At 35.9% G+C, this 26753-nt stretch overlaps 1 protein-coding gene across 4 annotated transcripts in view; it reads right to left on the bottom strand.

Annotated features, from left to right (window-relative positions):
* Nucleotides 1–26753, bottom strand: part of Inpp4b (inositol polyphosphate-4-phosphatase type II B) — a 372392-nt gene that overhangs the window by 74528 nt on the left and 271111 nt on the right. For all 4 annotated transcript variants that reach the window (XM_071614653.1, XM_027926549.2, XM_071614654.1 and 1 more), the window contains 4 exons: nucleotides 25643–25766; nucleotides 24473–24590; nucleotides 19548–19688; nucleotides 15825–15922 (listed from right to left, as the gene is read on the bottom strand). In XM_071614653.1, coding sequence (XP_071470754.1) covers nucleotides 15825–15922; nucleotides 19548–19688; nucleotides 24473–24590; nucleotides 25643–25766 — 481 coding nt within the window. The remainder of the gene's footprint in view (nucleotides 1–15824; nucleotides 15923–19547; nucleotides 19689–24472; nucleotides 24591–25642; nucleotides 25767–26753) is intronic.

The following is a 26753-nucleotide window of genomic DNA, read 5'->3' as shown; positions in this document are numbered from 1 at the left end:
TGCGGAGAAAGCATTCGACAAAGTACAGCATCCCTTTATGTTCAAAACTCTAGAAAAACTAGGGATAACAGGAACATACCTCAATATTGTAAAAGCAATCTATGCTAAGCCTCAGGCTAGCATCATTCTGAATGGAGAAAAATTGAAGGCATTCCCTCTAAAATCTGGAACAAGACAGGGATGCCCTCTCTCACCACTTCTGTTCAACATAGTTCTCGAAACACTGGCCAGAGCAATTAGACAGACGAAAGAAATTAAAGGCATCAAAATAGGAAAAGAAGAACTTAAATTATCACTATTTGCAGATGACATGATTCTATACCTAGCAGACCCAAAAGGGTCTACAAAGAAACTATTAGAGCTAATAAATGAATTCAGCAAAGTGGCAGGATATAAAATCAACACGCATAAATCAAAGGCATTCCTGTATATCAGCGACAAATCCTCTGAAATGGAAATGAGGACAACCACTCCATTCACAATATCTTCAAAAAAAATAAAATACTTGGGAATCAACCTAACAAAAGAGGTGAAAGACTTATACAATGAAAACTACAGAACCCTAAAGAGAGAAATAGAAGAAGATCTTAGAAGATGGAAAAATATACCCTGTTCATGGATAGGCAGAACTAACATCATCAAAATGGCGATATTACCAAAAGTTCTCTATAGGTTTAATGCAATGCCAATCAAAATCCCAATGGCATTTCTTGTAGAAATAGAGAAAGCAATCATGAAATTCATATGGAAAAATAAAAGACCCAGAATAGCAAAAACAATGCTAAGCAGGAAGTGTGAATCAGGCGGTATAGCGATACCAGACTTCAAACTATACTACAGAGCAATAGTAACAAAAACAGCATGGTACTGGTACCAAAACAGGCGGGTGGACCAATGGTACAGAATAGAGGACACAGAAACCAATCCACAAAACTACAACTTTCTTATATTTGATAAAGGGGCTAAAAGCATGCAATGGAGGAAGGATAGCATCTTCAACAAATGGTGCTGGGAAAACTGGAAATCCATATGCAACAAAATGAAACTGAATCCCTTTCTCTCGCCATGCACAAAAGTTAATTCAAAATGGATCAAGGAGCTTGATATCAAATCAGAGACACGCCGTCTGATAGAAGAAAAAGTTGGCTACGATCTACATACTGTGGGGTCGGGCTCCAAATTCCTCAATAGGACACCCATAGCACAAAAGTTAATAACTAGAATCAACAAATGGGACTTACTCAAACTAAAAAGTTTTTTCTCAGCAAAAGAAACAATAAGAGAGGTAAATAGAGAGCCTACATCCTGGGAACAAATCTTTACTCCTCACACTTCAGATAGAGCCCTAATATCCAGAGTATACAAAGAACTCCAAAAATTAGACAATAAGAGAACAAACAACCCAATCAACAAATGGGCCAAGGACCTGAACAGACACTTCTCAGAGGAGGACATACAATCAATCAACAAGTACATGAAAAAATGCTCACCATCTCTAGCAGTCAGAGAAATGCAAATCAAAACCACCCTAAGATACCATCTCACTCCAGTTAGATTGGCAGCCATTATGAAGTCAAACAACAACAAGTTCTGGCGAGGATGTGGGGAAAAGGGTACACTTGTACATTGCTGGTGGGACTGCAAATTGGTGCAGCCAATTTGGAAAGCAGTATGGAGATTTCTTGGAAAGCTGGGAATGGAGCCACCATTTGACCCAGCTATTCCCCTTCTTGGTCTATTCCCTAAAGACCTAAAAAGAGCATGCTACAGGGACACTGCGACATCGATGTTCATAGCAGCACAATTCACAATAGCTAGACTGTGGAACCAACCTAGATGCCCTTCAATGGATGAATGGATAAAAAAAATGTGGCATTTATACACAATTGAGTATTACTCTGCCTTAAAAAATGACAAAATCATAGAATTTACAGGGAAATGGATGGCATTAGAGCAGATTATGCTAAGTGAAGCTAGCCAATCCCTAAAAAACAAATGCCAAATGTCTTTTTTGATATAAGGAGAGTAACTAAGAACAGAGTAGGGTCGAAGAGCATGAGAAGAAGATTAACATTAAACAGGGATGAGAGGTGGGAGGGAAAGGGAGAGAGAAGGGAAAATGCATGGAAATGGAAGGAGACCCTCAGAGTTATTCAAAAGTACATACAAGAGGAAGTGAGGGGAAGGGGAAAAATAATACAAGGGGGACAAACGAATGTCAGTAGAGGGGGCAGAGAGAGAAGAGGGGAGGGGAGGGGAGGGGAGGGGGGATAGTAGAGGATAGGAAAGGCAGCAGAATACAACAGACACTAGTATGGAAATATGTAAATCAATGGATGTGTAACTGATGTGATTCTGCAATCTGTATATGGGGTAAAAATGGGAGCTCATAACCCACTTGAATCAAATTGTGAAATATGATATATCAAGAACTATGTAATGTTTTCAACAGCCAACAATAAAAAATTTAAAAAAATAAATAAATAAATAAATAAAATAAAATAAAAAAAAAAAGAAGACATAGCTACCAAATGGCAGCTGAGAATAAACCAAGGCCACTAACTTTGAAGACCGTGGTGTTTCCACTATGTTCTGCTCTGGGAAATTCAATAGTTCTTTTTCACATCCTCATTCATTAAGGACTGAGGTAAAGGGAGGAATTAACTTCTCAAAAAGTTGGGCAGGGAAGGATGTGACAGGCACTGTCTTTGCCTGTACTATCCCTGGATAGTACAGGGAAGGTGACTCAGTTACAATGATGATTCTGATTGTTTTTTCCCAACTTGGTGAGTCATCTATAATTGCATTTTGTTGATGACTTTTATTAACTAGAATGATAAAATATTAATAAGCATATACAGTTCCCCAGAATAAGGTCATCAGAATGATATAATAAGAGATGATCATATAATACATAGTAACATTTTAGAAAAATATATAGAATCTTGTGATTTATTTTTCTTATTTGTAAGTTTATGATAGTTGCTATGTACAAATATCTAAACTTGGCACTGTCCTAGGTGAGTTTTCAAAGACTGAACTGAAAATATGTAGGAAAGTATTGTTCAATTCTATTTAAAAATATCATTTTAATGAAATATTATTTAATACATGGAAAATCTTGTTCATCACATAAAATTTATTGTTTCTTTGGGAAGGAAATGAAGTACAGTAATGCATGAAATGCATTTTTGAAAGGTGGCCCAATCCCAGTGTCTCATGAAGGATGACTAGTCTTGAGAAAAGCAGGAAAATAAAGAATTTCTTAATTTCTTCAAAAAAAAAAAAAAAAAATCCCCTTGCCTGATATTGCACAGGGGAGCAGGGCTTGTGATGAGTAGGAAGAAGAAAACAAATTAGCATATTAATCTTTTTTCCTACTTTCAGTATTTTATTTTTAAAAATATCATTCATGATTTGGTTTCAGAATTTCCAATTTAAAAGTCATGTCAAAGAGTTGGGAAATGGTCAGTTGAGACTCTTTAACACCTACCTAAATTCTCTTCTCCTCTAGCTACAGGTTAATGTGCAGGCAAGAGAGCTGAGTGGGCAAAATAATTCTTGAGTAGGAGAGGCTCTGAATGAAAGCCCAATTCAGTCTTCTTGGGAGTCAGGTTGAACTGCATGGACAACTACTTTAGGCTGCACACAAGGGACTGAGATCCTAGTGCTGAAGAGACCTGGGTGATCATCATCTTTTCTCCCTGGCCACCTTCCAAGTCCCTGCATTGTAAAGCCATGATAGCAGCAGCAAAAATGCCCATTGGTTGAGCATACATGAAAATCTGAAAGAGGGATTCTTAGGCAGACAAGGAATGTGACTTTGGAGGTGATTCCATGCTGTACCTCTCCACCATGGGTAAGGGCCGGGCTGCTGGAGAAACAGACCGAGTTCAAATGCAGCCCAGAGAGGCAGATGCACAAAAAGCCTTGTCAGAAAGGGAAGGGGCTCACCTCTTCCATGCCCCGAACTGACTCCCCAACTGCAGGAAAGACAGCCCAGAAAAAGAGATGGCTGATGGTCTCTTCAGGGCCCTGGACGCAATTAAGAATAAGAGCTTGAGGATTCCCTAATATTCAGCTTTCAACTGAAACCACGACTTGATCTCATGCCATTTATATGTGCTGACTTACAAGACTGGTCTACTGGGAGGCCGGCCAATAAAGCAACTCCTGGAGCATCGGAGATGACATGGTGAGGTCAGATAGAGAGAGAGTGATGGAATAAAGCTGCGTCTGAAGGTTCCACAATGGAAAGGAAAGAGGTAAGGAGGATATGAGGCCTACATTTTATTCCACTCTTTTGACTTGAAGCGGCCTCTTGTTTGGCGGTTGGTCAGGGACATTTGCCCAGTGGCAGTTTATCAATGGCAACACAATTGTTCTTCCATGAGTGTTCTTAGACTGCTCTTCTCTGCTGCATCTGATGAAGACAGCTTTCAATTCTCCTCTTTATCTGACTTCCCAGACGAGTTCATTTTTTTCCCCTGGAGTTTTGTGATATAGAAGTGAGAACCACGAAAGGTGGACAGAAAGAGGGACCAGAAAGAAAAGGTTTTGCTGTGTGATTGTGAAGAAGTAAAATGGTAAATGAAGACTGACTATTTTTTAGAGTGGTAGGCTAAACAGCCGAGTGAATGAAAGTCGGAAAAAAGGACTTAAAAGGTGAGAAGTTGCTAGATGTCTCCTTTTTGAAGTTTCATTAAAGGTTGGAATCAGTTTTTTGTCACTTTTAATTGTTGGTCTGTTTATTTGGTATGATATCATAATGAATCTGAGTCACTGAAGAACTGGAATTAATTCAGGACAAATTCAGATATTCATATCCAAAGGGGATGGAGAGTACTAAGATTTTTCGTGTCCTGTTTGTCACTGCAGGATCAAAGAATGAATCCTACTGGTGATGTTTTCAGGAGCTCATCTCTAGGGATGTTCCCAAAAGGGGAAAAACACATTTTTTGGGGAACAATAATAAGGTAATTAGTGATTACTCAAAAAAAATTAGTAAAGTTAATATAAATGTGAAAGAGAATAGATAGAGCAGCAAAGAGGTCACTGAATAGAAAAGAGATGCTAATTGGTTCAAACCACAGAAAAAGACTTCACAATCAAATTTAACTGGACGCATAGGTTGGTTGGTGTGTATACAGGAGAAACTCAAAGTGCACCACAGTCCTTGTCTTATCCATCTCTTTAACAATCATTAGTGTAGCATGACATCCTTCTGTCACAGAAACTGACAATGGAAATCCTAACTTCCTTTCCCTGGTGAGATAATGGAAGAATGTACTTTGAAGTACAAGGTATATCATATTAATTATTCTCATTTGGCTGACAATGAAATGCGGGCATTGAAAACATCAAATGTCTCACATAAGTGAGCTTTCAACTGAATTCATGCCTTTTGATTTTATACCATTTATATGTGGTGACTTATGAGAGTGGTCTACAGGGAGACCAGCCAGTCTTTGATGAGTGGTGGAATCTGGAATGTAAGGCTTTGACATTTTAAAGAGTTTCAGTAAAAAAGAAGAAAACGGTAGGATGGCTGAAAAAGCTAGGCATCCAAGTCTATATCTGCACATGCTATAGAGTAGAATGAGGCTAACCAAAAGACGGAGGGATTTAAACCACCAGGACCACCAGGGAATGCAGAAGTTGCATTGATCAATGTGCATGTGGCCAAGCAGTTGGCCGTTTGTATATAGTTGGCCGTTTGTATATGTGTATGTGTGTCCCATCTTGTTTATGGCAGCGCTACCTGTACTTCATTCTTCAATCCAGTCTCCAAGTTACTGAACACTGAGAGTGTCTGTCTACAGTTTCATGTACATTGAGAAAATTAAGATTGAACAATGTCTTCTATCACATTTATTTACAAAACTACTTCAAGGGATAACAGATAAAAAGAAAAGTCTCTGTTTTTTTGCTGCCAGGAAAAGGGCATTAAAACTTTAAGAATTAAAGGAAATTGAACAAATTATGTTTTCTGCATGTGTGAACATATCACAATGAATTCCACCTTTATGTTTTATGTAAAATTATAACACACCAATTAAGGAAAAAAAAAACTTCCAAGAAGTAAGTGTACCCAAGTTTCTTTTGCAACAAGTTGAAAATGAATTCATAGTTTGAAATATATAAAAATTAAAATCAGAAAATAAAAACATGGTGTTATTCAGTGAAATGTTCAGTTTTAAAATCATAAATTATAAATTCAGCTAATTTAGAAATCAAGGAATCTATAAATTCAGGTAATATACTTTTAAGTTCATTGCTGTCAGAAGCTGCTAGAAAGCATTGGTATAAAACTGAAAAAAAATGGTCAACTGGGAGTCATTATACATGGAATTTAGTCTCTGTTGTCCCACTAGCTCAGTGTATGTACTTAACAAAATCTATGCTGCATCCCCAAGTCCCTCATAATAAATGATACGGCTGGACTAGATCAGTATTTCTTTAATTATGTCCTGAGGGGCACTTATTTAGCCAAATGCTAATGGATGTCTTATATAATTTTTAATGGTTCTATAATGTCAAGAATACTCTTTTAAACAAAATTAAATAGGTTTAGAAACTACAAACTAGGGTCAGAAAACTATGGCCTGCAGACTAAGCCCAACTATTTCCTCTGCCTTTGTAAACACAGTTTTATTGAAATTCAGCCATGTCCATGGCATACATATTGTCTATGGCTTATTTTGCACCATAATATCAGATTTGAGAACTAATGACAGAGATTGCATGACCCACAAACCTAAGTATTTATTTTCTGTGCCTTTACATAAAGTTTTCTATCCATGCTGTAGACCTTCCCTGAACATTCAATGTGGTCATGTGAATTCCAAAGTAATTTCACTAGAGGATCCTTTTATCACTCAACAATTATTAACAGGAATAATGACTTTTAACATAAACTAAGTTGAATTCCAAGATCCAGTAGCTTTCTATTTTTCTCTGATTCTTTGAAAACATACCTAAATGACCCAGTTTACGTCACTTACTCATGCATTCACCAACTATTTATGAAGTAGGTACCATGTGCCAGACGCTGCTTTTGGAAGTTCAGCTATAAAGTCAACAAGTACCATTTTTAAAGGATCACATTGGCTGCTATGATAAGAATAAACAAGGACTGAGAGAGAAAAGACAGAGAACTCAAGGAAGCTCTTGTTATAATCTTGAAGAGATATTAGAATGGTTTATGCAGGATGGCAGCAATAGAGGAGGCTTTATTGATATATACATAAAAGTAAATTCACTCTATTTCTTCATATATTTTGAAAGTACTGCCAATGAGATGTTCCAATGGACTAGAAGAAGGGTAAGAGTTCAAAGAGAGAGAAGAATCAAGAGTAACTCCAATTTAAAAATTTTTTAATTAGGTATATATGACAGCAGGAACCAAGTTTAAGGCATTGATCAGAACATGAGTTCAGAGAAGATAGATGGGCCAGAAATGAAGACATGAAGGTCAATGGTTCATAGATGTATTCAAGGTAGTGAGGCCATGTTCAACAAGGGAGCAGAGAAGAGATATCACAGAAATGTGTGATGATAAGAGAGGGAATAAATAACCATGCTGAACCCACGACTAGATCAAGTAAGACAAGGACAAAGAACCAGGCATTAGGTCTAACAGGGTTCAAATCCCTTCCAAAAAAACATTTCAGAGGAGTTATGAGAAAAGAAGGCTGACTGGAGTAGATTTAGAAGAAAAATCGGTGTAGAAAAGATGGAGACACCTAGAAATCTTCCAATTCTATTTTCATCTGCCCTCTTTTGGACAGTTTCAGCTTTGAGGTTCTTCAACTTGAAGTTGTCCTAAAGGTTATATGATCTCTTAATCAATGCATAGATGGATATCATGTAATTTTATCTGTGCAGAAATAGATATATAAATCTCCCTTATACTGCCAGATCCTTTTAACATTTTTGTGTATCTATGCAATGCCAAACATATGGCTAATATGTGAAAATTTCCTCTACCATCTGAATGTTTCCAAATATACATATGCTTGAAACAAAATAAGCAAAATATTTGGATGACTAACTGGATTTTTCTTTTGTATATTTGGATGTCTACTTAGAATCAAAGTTGAAATGCCTTTAAATTTATTAATGTAAATTAGTTATATGATAATCAATGTATAATAGGTGTTGAAAGGATACTCATGTTAACTTCAGAAAATCCTAATATCTTTTTTAAAATTTTCACATTTATTTCATTCTGTATTCTTTTGCTGAGCCTTAGTGGGTCATTTACAGGCTAACTTTATATTTTTTTAAAATATTTTTTATTTGTTATTTTTAGTTGTATGTGACAGTAGAATGTATTTTGACATACCATCCATACATGGAGTGTAACTTCCCATTCTTGCAGTTGTACATGATGTGAAGTTACACTGGTTGTGTATTCATACATAAACAGAAAAGTTATGTTGGATTCATTCTACTGTCTTTTCTATTCCCATGCACCCTCCCTTTCCTTCATTCCCCTTTGTCTATAACAATGAACTTCTATTCTTCTCTCCACCCCTGCTTATTGTGAGTTAGCCTCCACATCTTTTTCTATCTTTTATCTTCCAGTTTGTTAGAAATATTAGAATTCTGTACTATTCAGATTATTCTTGGTGCTTAGGAAACTTAGACACTTTAATTTAGCATGACATATTAAATCAAGGTAATTTCACATTGAATGAAAATATCATTCCATCTGAGTTGCTTCATATGTGTGTGTGTGTGTGTGTGTGAGAGAGAGAGAGAGAGAGAGAGAGAGAGAGGAGAGAGAGAGAGAGAGAGAGAGAGAGAATGCACATGTACAAAGTATAAAGATGGGTGCCATTAACAGCCTGGTATTCACGTGTGCCCTTTTGGTTTGTGGAGTGTTGCCCGTCTATGAGGCATATGTAGCTGGTGCTGTCAGAGTTGATTTCATCATGTATTTCCTAGTCTGTGATAGAGCTCACAGAATGATCACTAACTGAAGGCATCATCCACTTAAACAGCCTTAATCGTCATTGTCAGAGCAAATGTTGAAGCACCTCTCTGATAAGTGTACCAACCACAGGAGCTGATTTACACTTTCCTCTTCAGTGCTCTTATCCATGTGTAGTACAGAGTACTCATTGACACATGATAGTGACTATGGCATTAGACAGGATGGTGAGTCCAATAGTACAGTTTGCTAACAAAGTCTGCCAAAACCTAGTATTGAGGTTTTTTATTTTGGAGCAAAATATGTGTTATTAATATTGTAGCTGGTTTTCTAGCAATACTCTCATGTGCATCAATTTGTAAGTTTATTTTATACCAAGAACAGTTCCAAATAATCCCTTGGCAGCTGTTCTTTCCATTTCTTTTGGACACAAAAATAATATTTTAATTCAAGAAAATATCATCACACACTTGTTCTGGAAAATTATCTTCATTTACTAGAGAGTTCTGGCCCATGTTTGAGAAATATGCTACTTTTTCGATGGTTATATATGGCAATGTCCAAAATGACAAAGTATCAGATATTACAGGGAGTTGTTCAATTCTTTGATCTAATTAACCTAATTTTTTATGTCCTATACTGTGTTTATAGTTAAGCTTTTCTTTTTCATCTGCTTCTGTGAAATCCTCTTATTTGCAGGTTTACTTGTCCCAATAGAGCACCATTTCTTTTTATAAATTCCATTTATTTTGAATTCCAACATTTATTAAATCTCTCTAATTTTATCCCGACTTGAGCCAGCTTTACTCCACGTATCAATTTTTAAAGTGAGAGTTAAGAAAAAATTGAAATAGTAAAAATAGAAAATGCTAACTGAGGGGCTGAGGGAACCCCTCTGTGGTAGAGTGCTGGCCTAGCATGTGAAAGGCCCTGGGTTCAGTCCCTAGCACTGGAAGAAAAGAAGGGAGGGAGGAAAAGAAGAATAGAAGTCCAAAAGGCTAAGAATATTTTAGTCTAAATTACACTCCGCTAACAAAGTGTTAGGTCAGTAAAAGATGTCAGACTTCTTAATAGGCATGCACAGCTTTTTACAAATTATATTTAAGAAGTATATTTCAATAATTCTGTTAAAAGAAGTTAACAGGCTATCAAGGAAAACCATGATTGACCTGATTTTTTAAACTGGCAAAGGATATGTGAAAAAAAATCTTTCTCTAAGGCTTTTCCCTCTAAATTCACCAAAGGGCTGTGAGACCTGAGAACCAGCGGTGACCAGCAGGGTTTTGAAGACCAACTCCTAGCTCCCCTTTGTAACCTTTCAAACCTTTGATGTGTAGAACACCAGTTTCACAGAGCAACTGTGGATTTTTGCCGGAATTTTTCAGGTGTTAATGGGGCCTCAGCCAGGCATGGCCGTTTTCATTATATAGAAGCAAGAAGACTACTTTCATCCCTGTCAGGTTATATTCAGTCTCTGCCTTACACGGGAGGTCTAGTCCTCTGTACTCTCTTGGAACTTTCTGGCTACTTACAGGAGACTCACCACTACTACCTTCTCCAGAACCTCTCAGCAACACCAAGAGTAGGTTCTTAGCCCATAGAGAGCACTATGAAATTTCCATCCGTCTTTGAACAAACATTGACCTCTCCTCTTGGAAAAAACCCTTTTGTTTCATTTCATTGCTTTCAGCCTACTTTCTCATTTCTCTCTTGGTATTCAGTGGTGAGTTTCCTAAGGTGTGGCTTTTACTCTCTCTCTCTCTACTTGTACAAGATGTGTTCTCTTCTTAAAAGCCTGCTAATTAAAACTAGTCCATTAAACGTCATCAATCATTCATAGGAACCAAATCCAATAGCTTCTCTTTAATCCTTATTCTTTGTCTTCAACACATCTAATATTCTTGCTCACCTTTCCCTGGATTATATGCCTCTCATTTTAGTTTCTTTTTGGCCTCAATGTCAAATAACTCCTCCATTCTTTGCGGGCTCTATAGCCCTACTTTTCTTGTAGTTACAGATATTACCTTTCACAATGTCTGTTATCATTTTCTATGCAGACTGTGGAAAAAACTGTTTAAATAATTCATCTAAAATTAATTATCCATAAACTATTAAATTTGCATTCTCTTTTCCTATTTTTGTAAATGGAATGAATGTACAGGATGTTTTATTTTTCCTAGTGCAGAAATGAAAGCTATGACAATGCGTAACCAGACCATGAATGTCAGAAACAATCAAGGATAAAGTAAAACTCTTTGAACAATGGAAGCAAAAAACAATAAAATCAAATTATTCAGAAAAAGGATCAACACTCTAAAATAGCAACTATTTTTTCTGAAATGAGGTTCAGAGTTAATGCAGATTATTCTTTGATGACACTGAGTCGTTAAATTGTGTGCTACTAGGGGACAGGCCTATTCATCTTCATCATCCATAGTGATTGGCAGAGTTTTATACATAATATGATCTTCAACAGTACCTGCTCCATTTAATGTGAGACTTCCAGCAAAAATCACATACATACAATGAAATACATGACAACATTCTACCCACTTGCATTGCAAACTAAGTTTTTCATTTTTTTCTAAAAAAGCATTTCATGTGGAATTCTTATTGCTATAATGGAGGAGATCCTATACATATAAAGAATTTTCAATTAATATAGAAATAATTTAGAATAGCTAAAAACAAAGCCCGGCCTGGTTTTCCTTTGCAGTCAAAAGTGCTACACAATCCATTCTTTTTGTTTGAATAAAGGAGTCAGTTAAGTGGTCAAGTTTTAATAAACCGATATTATTATGATTCCAATCTCCCTCTGTGTTGGGTACAGGGCATTACTATTAGAGAAAGTGCTTGGATGTGAACAATGGACAGTTGGTCCTTCCAACCTTAAAGCAGAGAGAAAGAAGCATTGAATCTGCTCCTTTTACAAAAGCTCTGGATTATATGTGAGATTCGATAACCGTCTCGAAACACGGAGCCTTTTGTGCTGGTGATTTACAGAAGTGCTTTATTTTTCTTTTCAGTTTACTTATAATGCAAAATTAAATGTCTTCATGTTTTAGGGAGGCAAGAAAGGGGCTTGAAAGATGTCTGAAAGATGTCTCAGATCATCAAGCTCAATGGGAAGATCAGAGCAAATAGGAGAAGCACAAATACAGGCCCCACGGAATTTCCCAGTTGATCAAAGGGGCCAGTGAATACCACAGGTAGGGCCTGAGGGGAAGCAGCTCCCAGAGATCACTGTGCCTCAGAGTCAGTGCAGGGATGGCAGCTGTTGGGAAGCAGCATCACTAGAGAAAAAAAAATTGTGAGGGAGAATTCACAGCACAGAAAAGGGGCCAGCAGCAGCAGTTCTATCCGGTGGCAATTTTAGACATGTATGACTTGCTTCACATCATTTTCAGGGAAGGAAATGCCCTCTCCTGGGATTCTTATACCTGGCTTGCCTCTTTGTAACAGGGACATTCCATGAGATATCCTTTGAGATCCCATGATTTCTCCAGGACAAAGACACAGGAGCTGCCCTGCTTTACCAAGCCTTCCCCTGATGGTCTGTCCACAGCCGAGGGTGGAGGATAATAATAATATGAATTTGATTAAATACTTACTCTAATTGCATTGAACTTTTTAAATATGTGAGTCACAAATTACTAGACAATGATGAACATATTGGAAGGTATATAATGACCAAGTTTCTTTCAACTTCCCTCCCCCAATTACTAACTCCAAAGGTTCAAGTGTTCAGTAAACCTGATAACAGTCACTAAAATAAACCTGTCCCATGTTTGTAGACTGCTGAATTGAGACTGCCCATTAAATATACTACTTATAATGGGAATAGAGAAGATTTGGGGAAGAATATGATTTTAGTCCTGAAAATTTTTCTAAACAAAAGAATAAAAGATTCACAGGTGACTACACCACAGTGAATCCCATCATCATGTACATCCATAAGACTGGGGCCCTAGTTACAATAAATATTTTCCATGCATGTATAATTTCATCAAAATGGACTCTGCTTTCACGTGTAACTAAAAAGAACAAATAAAAAAAGAGAAGCGCAAAAAGATGAAAGCCTTTTGGGAGTGAATATATTGGGATGGGATGTATCTTTATGTCTTGATATAAGAAAAGTAAGGGGCATCCCTTAAGGTTAAAAAAAAAGTCTTTGGAGAAAAAATTATTGTTTTTCCTCAAAGTCTTATAGAATTCAACTATTTCATGCATAAATCATTTGAAAACAGGTTGATAAATTAATGGAAAGCACATTCATAATGGATTAATAAGGAAAAATGATTTATTAAGAGAATTAATCTTAAATATCGACAGAAACTATCCATTGATTTTACTGTGAGAGAAAACAATAAACTTTATGGATTGTGGATATGGCCCAGTATAGTAGTTCCTTCCCTTTTAGCAAATGGCCTAACCTCTAATCTTTCTCTACTCACAAGCTTTGTGGTTTTGTCCTCAAATGGAGTACAACTCAAATCATGCTTTGGCCTGCAATGTTTCTAACTCAGGCCTAGCCCCCAGGTGTCAGCATAACTATACAAATGGGGTTGACACCCTGGTTCAGATGTACCACAGTCATGCTACAACTCCATTCTGCCGTGAATCTAAGATAGCCTTGTCTCAAAAATATAGGAAACAAAAAAGGAAAATCCAGTAATATTAAGACTCCTGACTAAATAATGAAATGGAACTGGTATGACCCGAAAGGCCATCCTGTATTCAAAGAGTAAATTTTCAAGTTTCTAAAAACACTTGATTATACAGTCAGTGCTCCACATCCACAGGTTGGACATCTGTTTATTCAATCAGCCACCAAACATATTCAGAAAACTAAAACACTGCTAACTGACTCAAACTGTATTTGACCATGTACAGATTTTCTGTGTTATTATTTCCTATAAGCAACATGGCGTAACAACTATTTGCATAGCATTTAGATTGTATGGCTTTTATAAATAATCTAGTGAGGATTTAAAGCATCCAGGAGTATGTATCCAGGGTTTATGCAAATACTACACCATTTTTATAGAGTACTTCAGCATCCATAGATTTTTGTATCTGCAGGAGGTCCTGCAAACAATTCCTCATTGATACAAATGGACAACTATTTAATTGCTAATATATAAGGTTTTATCTTTTTAAATTTTTAATATTTATTTTTATGAGAAGTTTAATTTACATTGAAAATAGAATTATTTTGTATTTCATCTCTCAGGCAATATTTCATCAATATTCTCCATGATTCTTTTACAGGTGGTACAAGTGTTGTTCATGGACTTTAACATAGGTTTTGAATGAGGATGACATATCAATGACCATTGCTGGCTCTCAAGAATTGATGTGGATCAGGGGGCTGGAGTTGTGGCTCAGTGCTAGAGCGCTTGCTTAGCACATGTGAGGAACTGGGTTCCATTCTCAGCACCACTTAAAAATGAGTAGAATAAAGGTATTGTGCCCATCTACAACTAAAAAAGAGAGTTAATGTGGGTCAGGAACCACTTGGAAAGATTATTAAAATATGGGTTCAGGGTAAGTTTAGTACATCTGCAGTGGGGCCTGAGAGTCTGCATTGCTGACAGGTCCCCAGGTCAGGCTGCTATTGCTAATCCAGGAACTACACATACATTTTAAGAACAAGATAAACAGAAATCAAGTTGATAAAAATTCTGAGATTTACTTCCAAATTACAAATAACTTATAAACAGACTGAAGACTCACCAACATCCAAGTTAGGGTCAACTCTTTTTTTTAATTAATGACCAAAGCAAAAGCGTTTTATACATAATATAGTAACTTTTCAGGTAATTAACAAATTTATAATTCAAAGTGTGCTGGTTGCTAAAAAACCTCTATCTGCTTAATTTCATTTTGACAAAAAAATTTGATGGAAAATAAAATAATATAAAAATTATATTATGAAAACTAAAAGTAAAACTTTTTGTTTGCACATGGACATGCATATGCCCACTGAAGAAATCTGATTCAACGTTCACTGGGTTAATGAAAAGACCTAACATTCTGCCACCTAATATTATCACAAAGTAGTTATAAGACTGTAAGGCAGTGAACAAATGGCTTGTGATTGGATGACAGGTAGATTTCAATTATAATTTTTGGTTGAAAATGTTAAAATATTCCCTACTTTATTAAAATCTAGTTTATTATCATTGTGAATTTCTCAATATCTCAGCATATTTATATTTATTTGCAAATGAACTCCAAAGACATTCTTAATTGTCTGATGTTGGACTACTTAAGTGTTATGTACTTAATGGTATAGGAAAAAGAGCTTCAGAATTAAACAATGTCCAAATCTTTTCCAAAAAAATGTAAAACACATTTCTATAAGCTTGAATGCCTTAAGTTCTTCCTGTAAAATGTTGCAATAAGTATATTCAGTAAATTGGCTCCTTCTTTTATGTTACTGGGCATTACATTGTGTAACTTGTGTTCTTTCTGATTTTCTCTTTATACAGTGTGTGACATGTCTGATGTTATCTTGCAAATTGGAGACTTAAGGATTTACTTAAGTGTTTTATATGGTGAAGAATTATGCAAAAATTTTTATTAGGCTCAATAGAGGTTTCTAATGTTAAGTTCTAAACTTTAAATTTTTGTCATTTTCCAATGGCACTGAAGTTAATGTCCCTGCATGAGCTGTGGGACATATTCTAAAGTGCAATCAAGGTAATGAGGCAGGCGTCAGCCCGTCCACCTTGGCAATCAATCTTTTTGGTTCTCATAATCTCAAAATCATGCTCAACTCCCAGCCTATGCTTCTTTAGTCACTGACCTCGATGCCTGACCTCTCCTGAAGATTTATAATCAAGAAATTATTGTTATTGTTTTCTACAACTCATGTACTTACAATCAGGAGGCATCTTTTCCATAAATGTTGTGTAATATTCTTTCAGAAGTTCAAAATTTTCATGGTTAATACTTTCTTGCAAAGAGACATCTCCAAACCTAAAAGTAGAAAAAAGAAAGTACTTATAGATTGTAGAAGAGCTCCAAAAAGTAACATTTTTTATCGTTGCTTTATAAATAGATGACAATAGTTTCCTAAGAGAAAGTCACTCATTTTTTAAGCTACATTTCACAAATGTGATTTCAAGCGTATTCTAGTCTCCACCGCCCTGATTCCACCAATCACTCTGACAACACCAAACTAGTCTCACATCATCGCCTGTGAACTCTGACTAAATACCATATGCAAACATAACCCCCTGTGCATGTAGAAAACTAGTATCCGGTGAATGTTAATTTTCCTTACCCTGCATCTACTCTTCAGGGCTGCATCTCTGCATGCATAGAAAATCCTCCCTCCCTCCCTCCCTCCCTCTCTCTCTTTGAATCCATTCAATCTTCCTCATTACCCATGGCAGCTTGGGAATGCTTCAAAAGACCAGGACAGGGCACTGTGCTGCATGCAGTCTTGTACACTATCAACTGCCAGAGGAATATGGACAGCCCTATACCCACAGAGAGGAGTTCACTTTTACAGATATTTTTTTCCTGCTAAATTTTAAGACCAACCTCTCTGAACCAGGGTTCTTTTAGTTCTTCTTTAAGATAAACCTTTCTACTCATGTGTCCCTGTCTTCTCTTTGACAATTTCCCAAGTTCAAAAGTCCAAAGGATGCTGTATAAATGGCTCCCAGTACGTATCTACATCCCAATCCATATTTCTAGATTGGAATTCTCAGTGTGAGTTGTGTCCCTCCTATACTGACTTCATGTGCAACATAACCCAAACCTGAATCCATTTCCTCTTATTGACTGTTTGTAGACCTATCCCCGATATCCTGTCATTTAACTGAAGTTCAAAATCCAGGCACCATTTTGGATTTCCTTTCGTTCCCCCATCCTACCCACTATTTATTGATATTTACCACGTCTGCTTTCCCTTCCTTTTTTTTTCCACTGTCACTATATATTAGGTAGTTAATTACTCTCCTCAAGCCTCCCAAATGCTCCAGTGATATACCTCCAGCCTCCTTCCCTTTTTGTCTATTATGTAGCATGACGAGATCATTCATTCATTCAATAAATATTTGCTCAGTATCAGCTGTGGACCCGGCATTGCATTATACATAAACCAAATGCTGAAAGAATCAATATCACCCTATCAGCTCACTGAACTTCAATGCTTCTCTTCTCCCTGTAATGACAAAGTCTGGTCCCTTTGTTCAGGACTGAACTCTCCACAAAAGCTATCAAACACACTCATGGGAGTATAGTTACACCCTTCTCCCTTCTCAGCATTGTCTTAACACCTCTGAGACTGTTCACATGTTCTTCCTCCTCTGACTAGAATGTCTAACCTTCCTTGTTGGCTTGATTAATTCATATTCTAAAAAGCAGGGAAAAGCTCTTGTTTTCCAAGGGATCTTCCACGTGGACTCATCTCCCATTTCTTTCCCACGCTATTTCTGTCCTTTCAACATCTTTGATGATTGCAAAAGTCAAATGTAACGTGGTGTTGGCTGACTCATCCTCCTTAATGTATTGTAGTTCATTCAGCACAGGTATCACATCCCACGTTTCCTGTCTCCCTCTGTCCCATAGCTGGACATGGCAGTGCCTGGCAGAGCCAATGTTTAATATCTGTATGAATTGAACTTGGAGAACATGAATATAGTCATAGGAAAATTAAAAGAGTTTCTCCAGACTGAAAATACACTTTTCTAACTTTTTAAGATACCAGAGTGAACTGGTGTTTTTAACATAGCATCCTCATTGAAGTAAGATTAGTAAAATCCATGTGCAGAAACCCTAACCCTAGTTTTGTTGTATTTAGTAATGGGGCCCCGCTCCGAGTAAGTGAGTTGGGCTGAATGAGGTTATGGGTGTAGGCTCTGATGCTGTACATTACAAGAAGTGACACCAGAGAGCTCTGCACTATCTACACAAAGAAGAGGCCATGTGAGCACACAGGGGAACGTGATCAGACATCTGCCCTCATCAGAGACCAATGCAGCTGAGACCTGGCTCTTAGATTTCCCAGTCTCCTGAAGTTTGAGCAATTAATTTTTTTATCTTTAAGTTTTACCTTGTCTATGAGTTAATTCAAACCCCAAATATACCATACTCTAGTGTACCAAAAAAGTTTTGCTATATCAAAAAGACACTATTTATTAGACTGGTTCTTTTTGTCCCAAGTTGTGTGAGTTAAGTTCAGGAATATCATTTGATATGAGGAAAAAGATTATACACACACACACACACACACACACACACACAATACAAACTTTTATACTGATTTTAAAAAGTGTTTAATTATCAAAGAAAACTTCATGTACAATACTATGCATACAACTATATTTTGATATATAAGTACTGTAAGAAAAGAGACTAACAGCTTCCACATGGATTGAAATCAAACATAAAATACAAAGCTTCATCATCTACTTGTTAACTGCCAAATGAAAATTATGAAAACCTATGTTTTCCAGGAAACATCTTGTGGGTAAGAGGGAGAAGCAAAGAGAGAGTCTGAAAATAATAGCTAACAAGAGGCATGTTAAGCATCATTGAAATTCAAGAGAACTACAATTATAGCAGAAATGTTAGTTTAGTAAAAGACAGTAATGAAGATCTATATATTTAACAAGTAATATGCCATACACTTTAGAACAGTTACTTATGGGGAGTTAAGAAATCATTTTAAATACCAAAGACTCTCAGATTGTCCAAAGTTTACCTGTCAGAGACTTCTCCAGCCAGGCCTTTCTTTTCTTTTTCTTTTTTTTTTTTTGTATCAGGGATTGAACACAAGAGGAAAACTGAGCCACATCCAGACCCCTCTTTTTTTTTTTTGTATTTTATCTAGAGACAGGGTCTCACTGAGTTGCTTAGGGCCTTGCTAAGTTGCTGAGGCTGGCTTTGAACTTTCGCTCCTCCTGTTTCAGCTTCCCAAGATGCTGGGATTACAAGTGTGAGCTACCACATCTGGCTTAAACAAGATGATCACTTCTTTCTCTAAAATTTTTTACACCTGTGTTCTATAAACTTTTATCCACAGTTTCTATAATCTTTATATGTAAATTAGGTAAGGTGAAGAAGTTAAGTTTTCTGCTCCGAAAGAATAAGTATTTTTTGACAATGCCTCATGGAATTGCATAAAGTCTTTTACTATTTGAGGAAGTCATTATTAAAAGACATGTTAACATTATCCTACTATAGTTATAATAATACATAAAACAAGGAAAAAACAGACTATGTTCATAAAATTTTAACACATATAACTGGATTTATAATGTCAATATATATATATATGAACATAAAAAGTTCTCAAATTTAATACACACATTGTACTAGCAAGTGTAAAAAAAAAAGCTGATCCATGTGACTACTTTGCTATTAGCCTCTACGTGTACCCCAATTTTTAAAATTTAAATTTAAATTTGGGCCATATTTCCTTGAATATGAATATTTTACCTTGGTATATCGATTAACTTGGAATCAATAAAATGCAGAATGGTACCAATAAATATATCTAAATCCTATATGCAGAATCATGTGGGATTTCCCCACATAGCCTAAAAAGGAAAAAAGAACAACTGAAATCAACCTTGTACCTGAAGCTTACCTCTCAGCAAGAGTTTGTTGTTCATTGATCCCAACATTAAAAAGTACTGGATGCACACGGAGTAACTGTCCTTCTTTAATCTGTGCAGGTAGCAACTCAAACATTGCAGTTGGAAGCTTGACCTCTACCACATAGTGTTCACTGCAGAAGGGAAGGACAGGGAGGAAGCATGGCTTATTTCGTGTTTCAGATCATTATAGATTCATTGGAATGTAGCCCGGATTTAGGGTTTTGTCTGCTTATTTTCTATTTTCATTCATTCAAGAAGCATTCCTTCATATCCTCACCAAATTGCTTGGCACAGAGAATCGCAAATATTTGTTTCCATGTTTGATTTCTCTACATTACTCTGAGCTCAATCAGGAAAGGAAGAATATTTAGTTCATTTTTTAACACCCAGGGCCATGTGCTTAGATATGGCCATGGTATTTGTTTTCTTGAGTTATTTTTAAAATCTCATCAGTTCCCAAAATAAAGAAAGTAATTGAATATTGGATATTGGATATTTTCAGTATAGTGAAGTCTGATGAACCAAATCATTTATAAAAAAATTTTTGGCACAGCTCAATCATGATTATTATTGATAAACCCTGTTCGTGATAGCCTATTGGAAATGAAATGGTTCAATTATTTAAGGTGTAACCTTTGAGAGTCTTGATCATTTTGCAACATTCACATACCACAAGCATATTTTCATTGGAAATCTTTATTAAACATTATCATTATGGAAATTAGTATGGAGGGTCCTCAAAACACTAGGAATAGAACTATCACATAACTTAGCTATACCACTCCTTGATATTTATCCTGAAGAATTAAAGTCATCATACTATAATGATACATGCATATCCTTGATATTGCAACACAATTCTTAATAGTTAAACTATGAAACTATCCTAGGTGTCAGTCAGTGGATGAATGGATAAAAAAATGTGGTATATGTATACAATGAAGTTTTATTCAGCCATAAAAAGATTGAAATTATGTCATTTTCAGGAAAATGGATAAAACTTGAGGACATTATATTAGGTGAAATAAGACAAACTCTGCAAGTCAAGGATTGCATGTTTTCTATCATATGTGGAGCTTAGAGAGAATGAAGACAAAGAAAGATGGGAGGGGAATTTACATGAAAATTGAAGGGAGATCAGTAGAACAGAGGAAAGGGACCAGGATGAGGGAGAAGAGGAGAGGAAGAAAAGGGGAAACACTGGGGAATGATATTGGCCAAATTATATTGTTATATTGTGTGCAAGTACAAATATGTAACAATGAATCCCAATATTACTTACAACTATAGTACATCAATAAAACGTTTTTTAAAAATAACCTTTAATGTTTAAAGTTGAAAATTTAAATCATTATTCATAAAATATGCTCAGCAAGAGTAGTTCCTCGCATACTTTGAAGTTTGTTGTCTTCTGATATAGCGTGAATTGTGAATGGAAATGTAGACTTCCTAGCTATGAAAGAGAATTGGGAATCACCATCAATCGAGCAAATATGGATGTTAACATTACCTTCAGATGGATGGACACATTATTGCTCTTTGCTTAATTGTTTCCAACCCTCCTTAGAATAGCACAGCTAACAGAAGGATGGGGTTTATTTCAAGTCTTTCAAGAATATTTAAGCATCAAAGAGACAGTACACATGTGCAAGTTACTCTGAAGGTGACACGCTTTATGTAATTTTTCTGTGATAACTTTGTATTAGCTTAAGATACAATTGACATAAATGCATACATTTAATGACATAATCCAGAGCTTTAACAGGTTTACTGAGTTGTACAACCATAACCATAATCCAGTTTTAGAACATTTCCATCACCTTAAATGGATCTTTCATGCCTGTCAATCCCCTCTGACTGCCAGCCTCAGGAAGTCTCTACAGGGTTTATTTTTCTACATATTTCCTATGAATGGTTTCATACAATGGGTAGACTTTTCCATCTGGCTTTTTCACTTAGCCTAATGTTTTTGATGTTACCCACATCATAGTGTATACCAGCAGTTTGTTTCCAATTACTAAATAGCATTCTACTTTATAGATACACTATAACACAATGTGCCGATGTTGTCATTAGTTGATGGAAATTTGGGATATTTTCATGATTTGGGCTATTAGGAATAATGCTCCTGTGAACATTCCAGTAAAATTTTTTTGTTTGAACAAAAACTTTGTCTTCTTATGGGTATATACACCTACGAGTTCATACTTAACTCTGTGAGAAACTGCTTATTTCCAAAGTGGTGTACCATTTTACATTTTCACCAATAATGTATGAACATTCTAGGTTTTACATGTCTTTATCAACATCTGTTATTATCTAACTTTTTGATTATGATGATTCTAGTGTGAGTAAACTGGTAAATAACTGTGGTTTTAATTTCATTCTCTTAATGATTAATGATGTTAAGTATGTTTTCATGTGCTACAAACCATTCATAAAATGTATTTGATGAAATATCTATTCAAATTTTTGCCCATTTTAAAATTAGGGTTTCTTTTTTTTTTCATTTTTATTGAGATACAAGCTATCTCTAAATATTTTGGGAACAAGTTCTTTTCAAATATATGATTTTCATGTTTTTCAGTCGGTGACTTGTATTTTCATTCACTTAATGATATCTTTGATGCTTCAAAGTTTACTATTTTCATAAAGTCCTATTATCTGTTTTTTCTTTGACGCACCTTGATTTTTGTGTCTAAAGAACTCATTAGTAAGCCAACTTATAAATATTTTCTCCTAGAAGTTTCATGGTTTTAGCTTATATTTTTAGATCTACATGGGTTAATTTTTGTATGTGGGTTCAAATTCTTGTATTTGCATATAGATAACCAATTGCTACAGCATCATTTTTGAAAAGATTCTACACTCACCATTAAGTTATATTTCTTGAAAATCAATTGACTCTAAATATGAGAGTTTATTTCTGAACTCCAAATTCTGTTCTGATGACCTATGTATACGGATACTTAGACCAGTATTATACTGTCTCGATTATTATAGTGTTATTGCAAATTTTGAAACCAGAAAATATAAATCCTCTGTACAAATTTTGGGGAGTATTCTGGGTCCTTTTCATTTACATAAAATTTTACGTTATTCTGCCAATTTCTGCAAAAAATGACTCCTGAGATTTAGCCAGAAATTATACTAAATCTATATAGATCCATTTGTGGAAACAAATGCCATCTAAACAATATTGAGTCTTCCAAACACTGAGCACAGACTGTCTCTCCATTATAACTGTATCATATTAATTTCTCTCAGTAATTATTTTGTGTGCTTGGTAAACACTTCCTAGACAAACCTGTTTAATTTATTCCTATTTATTCTTTATGATTCTATTGTGAATGGAACTGTCTAAATCACTGTTGTTTCTAACAATTTTCAAGACGTGCTTTTTCCTGTTCTCCAGTGCAAATGAAGTCATTCTCCAGGACAGTGAAGCTGCAAAGGGTTAGTGAATGGGCTTTGTCCTGGTGAAACTGAGAGAGGGAAGTTCTGCCTGGTGGGAGCAGCCCTCAGGAAAAGCACCACAGATCCCCACTGCTTCTGTCCAATATATCCTACCTTTTCACGAATAACTGCTTCTAAAATTGTTGTATGCCTTTGATGGAGTCCTTTATTCCTAACATGATGGTTTGAGATGACTCCTCCCAATTGCAGGATTTGCCAAGCTACCCACGCTGTCATTCGGGGGAGGGGGGGGGGTGCTGCTCCCATCTCTGTGACAACTTGAGAACTTAGATACTGCTTGAGGAGTGTCCTCAGAAAAAGCCCTCTGCACTTCATCTGCAAATGCCCTGGTAAGTGTCCCTTATAAATTGTGAGAAAAGTATCACCTTCTCACTTTTGACAGTAAACTTCACGGTAATACACAGAGCTGTACTATTTCCAAGTGTGTATATGGGCAATTTTATTCCTTTTTCTTCCAATGAATAGCAAATGAAGCATTAATCTCCAAATGAGATTTTTAATTTTATGAAGCTGAGGATTGGCTTTTTTATTTTCCTCTATGTGTAAGAAATAGTCACCTATCTTCCAACTGTGTGACTCTCGGCACCCTTCAAATAAACTTTAAATATCACATGTTTACCATAGACAGGAAGACAAGTGTATTTTGCATTAATTTTAGACGTTGCCTCCTCTTCATTTTTCTCTAGCATGAAAAGTTTTCTTCCTTTTGTACATTCACGTTTTCATTATGACCAAAGAATATTTCAATCTTTAAATAAACTCATGCACCACTTAAAACTGCTAACAGTAGAATAGTTGAAGGTTGAAGGAATTCTGATTGAAACAACTTACTATGGGATAGAAGTCTCCTACTAGAAGACTATTTTACACACTTTCATTTTTCTTAATTATTTCTGATATTTTGCCCATCATATACTGACCTTCAAAGCTATATATTTAAAACACTTCTCGGAAATTTCACAGTCTGAGAATGAATTGTCAAAAATAATTAAGAAAAATGGTGGTATATGCCCCTGACATAGGAATATATCTTTCCTAAAAATGTTGCAGCTTTTAACTGAATTTAATTTAAAGTCATCTCAAGAATTATGGAGCTATTAACTGAAAGATTCCCGCAAAAGTAAAAACATCCAGAGCTTTAGACTAGATAGCTATAAAGAGAAAATGTTCTTCTCATGCACGCTATTATTTTAAATTTCTCATATTTCATGGAGAAGCATTACCAGACTCACCTGACTACAATTTACAAACATTTAAGGCTCTAGAAGATTTTCAAGATCTTGCCCTGTCACATCACATGTATTTACTTTTCACCAAAAAGGAAAAGAGAACAAAAGAAAACAACTCAAGCCAAATCTGAATTCTCCAAGGCTCCTTTTCCAGGAATAAATACAACATCCCAAACAAAGCACAGTCTGTAAGAAACGGTCACACTCACCGTCTTCCTGTTATAACTGGCAAGACATCATTGGATTTGGCTTCTATTATTTTAAATGCTACTTTCTTCAAGTCGGAAATGCCAACAGCCATGTCCTCTAGCATTCCAATTTCATCACCTAAACAAAGAAAAAGGTGCCTCTTTACAAACATCCTTATAAAGAAAAGGTCACGAGCTACTACCCCTTCTTGCTGGAATTTGTTCTAATATTTTAGTGAAAGGGTTTTTGAAGGTGGCATATTTATTCCACATACTGTTCCTCAACGGTTGAAGGTTTTCATCAGAGAAATAAGAACCTTTTCAATGGACTTTCTGGAAGTCCATGTACCCCTAGAGGGAAGAAGAATGCACACTTTTGCTCAGAGGCTACAGAGAGATTTTCAAACCTTTATAAAACAAACTATCATTTGGACATCTTTTTATCGACAGGACTGATATCTGATTTCTATACACAGAGATGACTGAATTGACCACCACTGCCCAAGGCCCCTGGTAGGTTTGTATCTACATACTCAAACTAAGAAAGCCTGAGAAAGAGATAGTTAAGTAGGATTCTGGATCATCTCTATCCAATAGAAACAGAATATGCACTATGTATATTATCATACATTTTCTGTCAGTCATATTTATAAATAAGATAAAAAAGTAACAGTAATTTTAATAATATGTTATTGAACCCAATATATCCAAAAGACCATTTTAACTGAAAAATCAATGTAGAATTTTTAATAACTATGTAAACTTTCCTTTTTTAAAAAAACTAATCTTTGAAATCGAGATGCACATCTAGAATATATTGATTTGGAGTAGGCCTATTTCAAGGGCTCCATATCCATTGGAGACTCCAGTAATGAATAGTGTAGTTCTAGATATTTCAGCGTTAGGATTTTCAAATCCACTGATTGAAAGTATGTTGGCAAAGAGCCTTTTATATTAAAAAAAAAAAGCCAGAAGGCTTCTCAGGAGTCTACTTTGAAGTAATCTATAATTCTATTTTCAAAACATAATGGGATGTCAAAGTAAGTTACAAGGTGAAAGAATGTAAAAACCAGAAATTACATTATTTCTGTAATACTTGGCACAATGTTGTTTTTATACTTCCCTGAAAAGTTGATGTGCTAAATATCATGGATAGGGATGTGATGGTAACATGTACTAAACAGTACTCACTGTATGTGCTCAGCAGTCCTTCATATTGTACTATCAACCCCACTGTATGAAGCTGCTGCAAGAAGTTGGGGTCATGCAAACTCGTGTGTAATTTGATGATAAAACCACAAACCAATCCAGCAAGCTAAAAAAAAAAAAAAAATCATTGAAGAAATTTACTGGGGTCAGCAATCTTATTAGTTCAATTTTAGAATAGTTTAGACTTTTAAGACATCACAGATTTAATTAAAAATTCTAACAAAGTTACTAGTCTTCATACATATATACATAATAAAATAAGTTGGCAGTCTTTGATCCATCAAGGCTCTGTATGAAAGTCTTGGGGAAGATAGTATTATAAAAGGGTAAATACATGGCTTTTGGAGTTTGGGTTTGTCATCAAATGTATGTATATGATTTCTACCAAGAAAACCACAAAAAGTTACTTAGCACTTCCAAACTGAATTAATTATTATTTGTACATGCAGAATAGAGGCAATTATTTCACAGAGTCATTGAAAGGACACAACAAAGAACTATATAGGGAGTAGGGCATAATTCCTGACATGTGGTTAGCGCCATTGGCTGTGCACCAGCCACGAGATAGCTTAATGGTGGACAGAGACAGTTTGGTTAAAATTCTCCCATTGAATGGAATGCTTAAAAGGAGACCTTTTGTCTCCTTCCCTGCATGTTTTCTGTTTATAAGACTCAACCCTGGGGGTGGAGGTAGGTGGGAAAAAGGATGGCACCAGCATGAGGTGGAGTAGTGGGGTCCTATCAGAAAAAGAGCTAGTCCTGGTAAGCTCCTGGTTCAAGCCTTACTGCCCTGAAAATTTATTTTATAAACAAAATAAGGATTACAGTGAAATCCTGTCTTGGGAGTGATAGGGAAACTGAGTAAAGAGATCCCTTTGCCCAGTCCTAGCTTGTCACCTGCAGGACGAGGCAGAGGTCCCTTCCCTGACATGTTAGCAGACCCCAGAGCATAATACAAAGATGGATCACTCTTTCTTCAGTCTCTGTGCCCTGGTCAATGGAATGGACAGAGACTTGGCCATCTCAGTGTTTCACAAAGAAATACTGAAGGTGGTTTCATAAGCTACGTCTGCATGGTTTTCTGCTCATAGCT

Source organism: Marmota flaviventris, chromosome 7, assembly GCF_047511675.1.
Source record: "Marmota flaviventris isolate mMarFla1 chromosome 7, mMarFla1.hap1, whole genome shotgun sequence".
Taxonomy (NCBI): Eukaryota; Metazoa; Chordata; class Mammalia; order Rodentia; family Sciuridae; genus Marmota; species Marmota flaviventris.
Note: the sequence above shows the minus strand (reverse complement) of the source record. Positions and strands in the feature narration are given on the sequence as shown.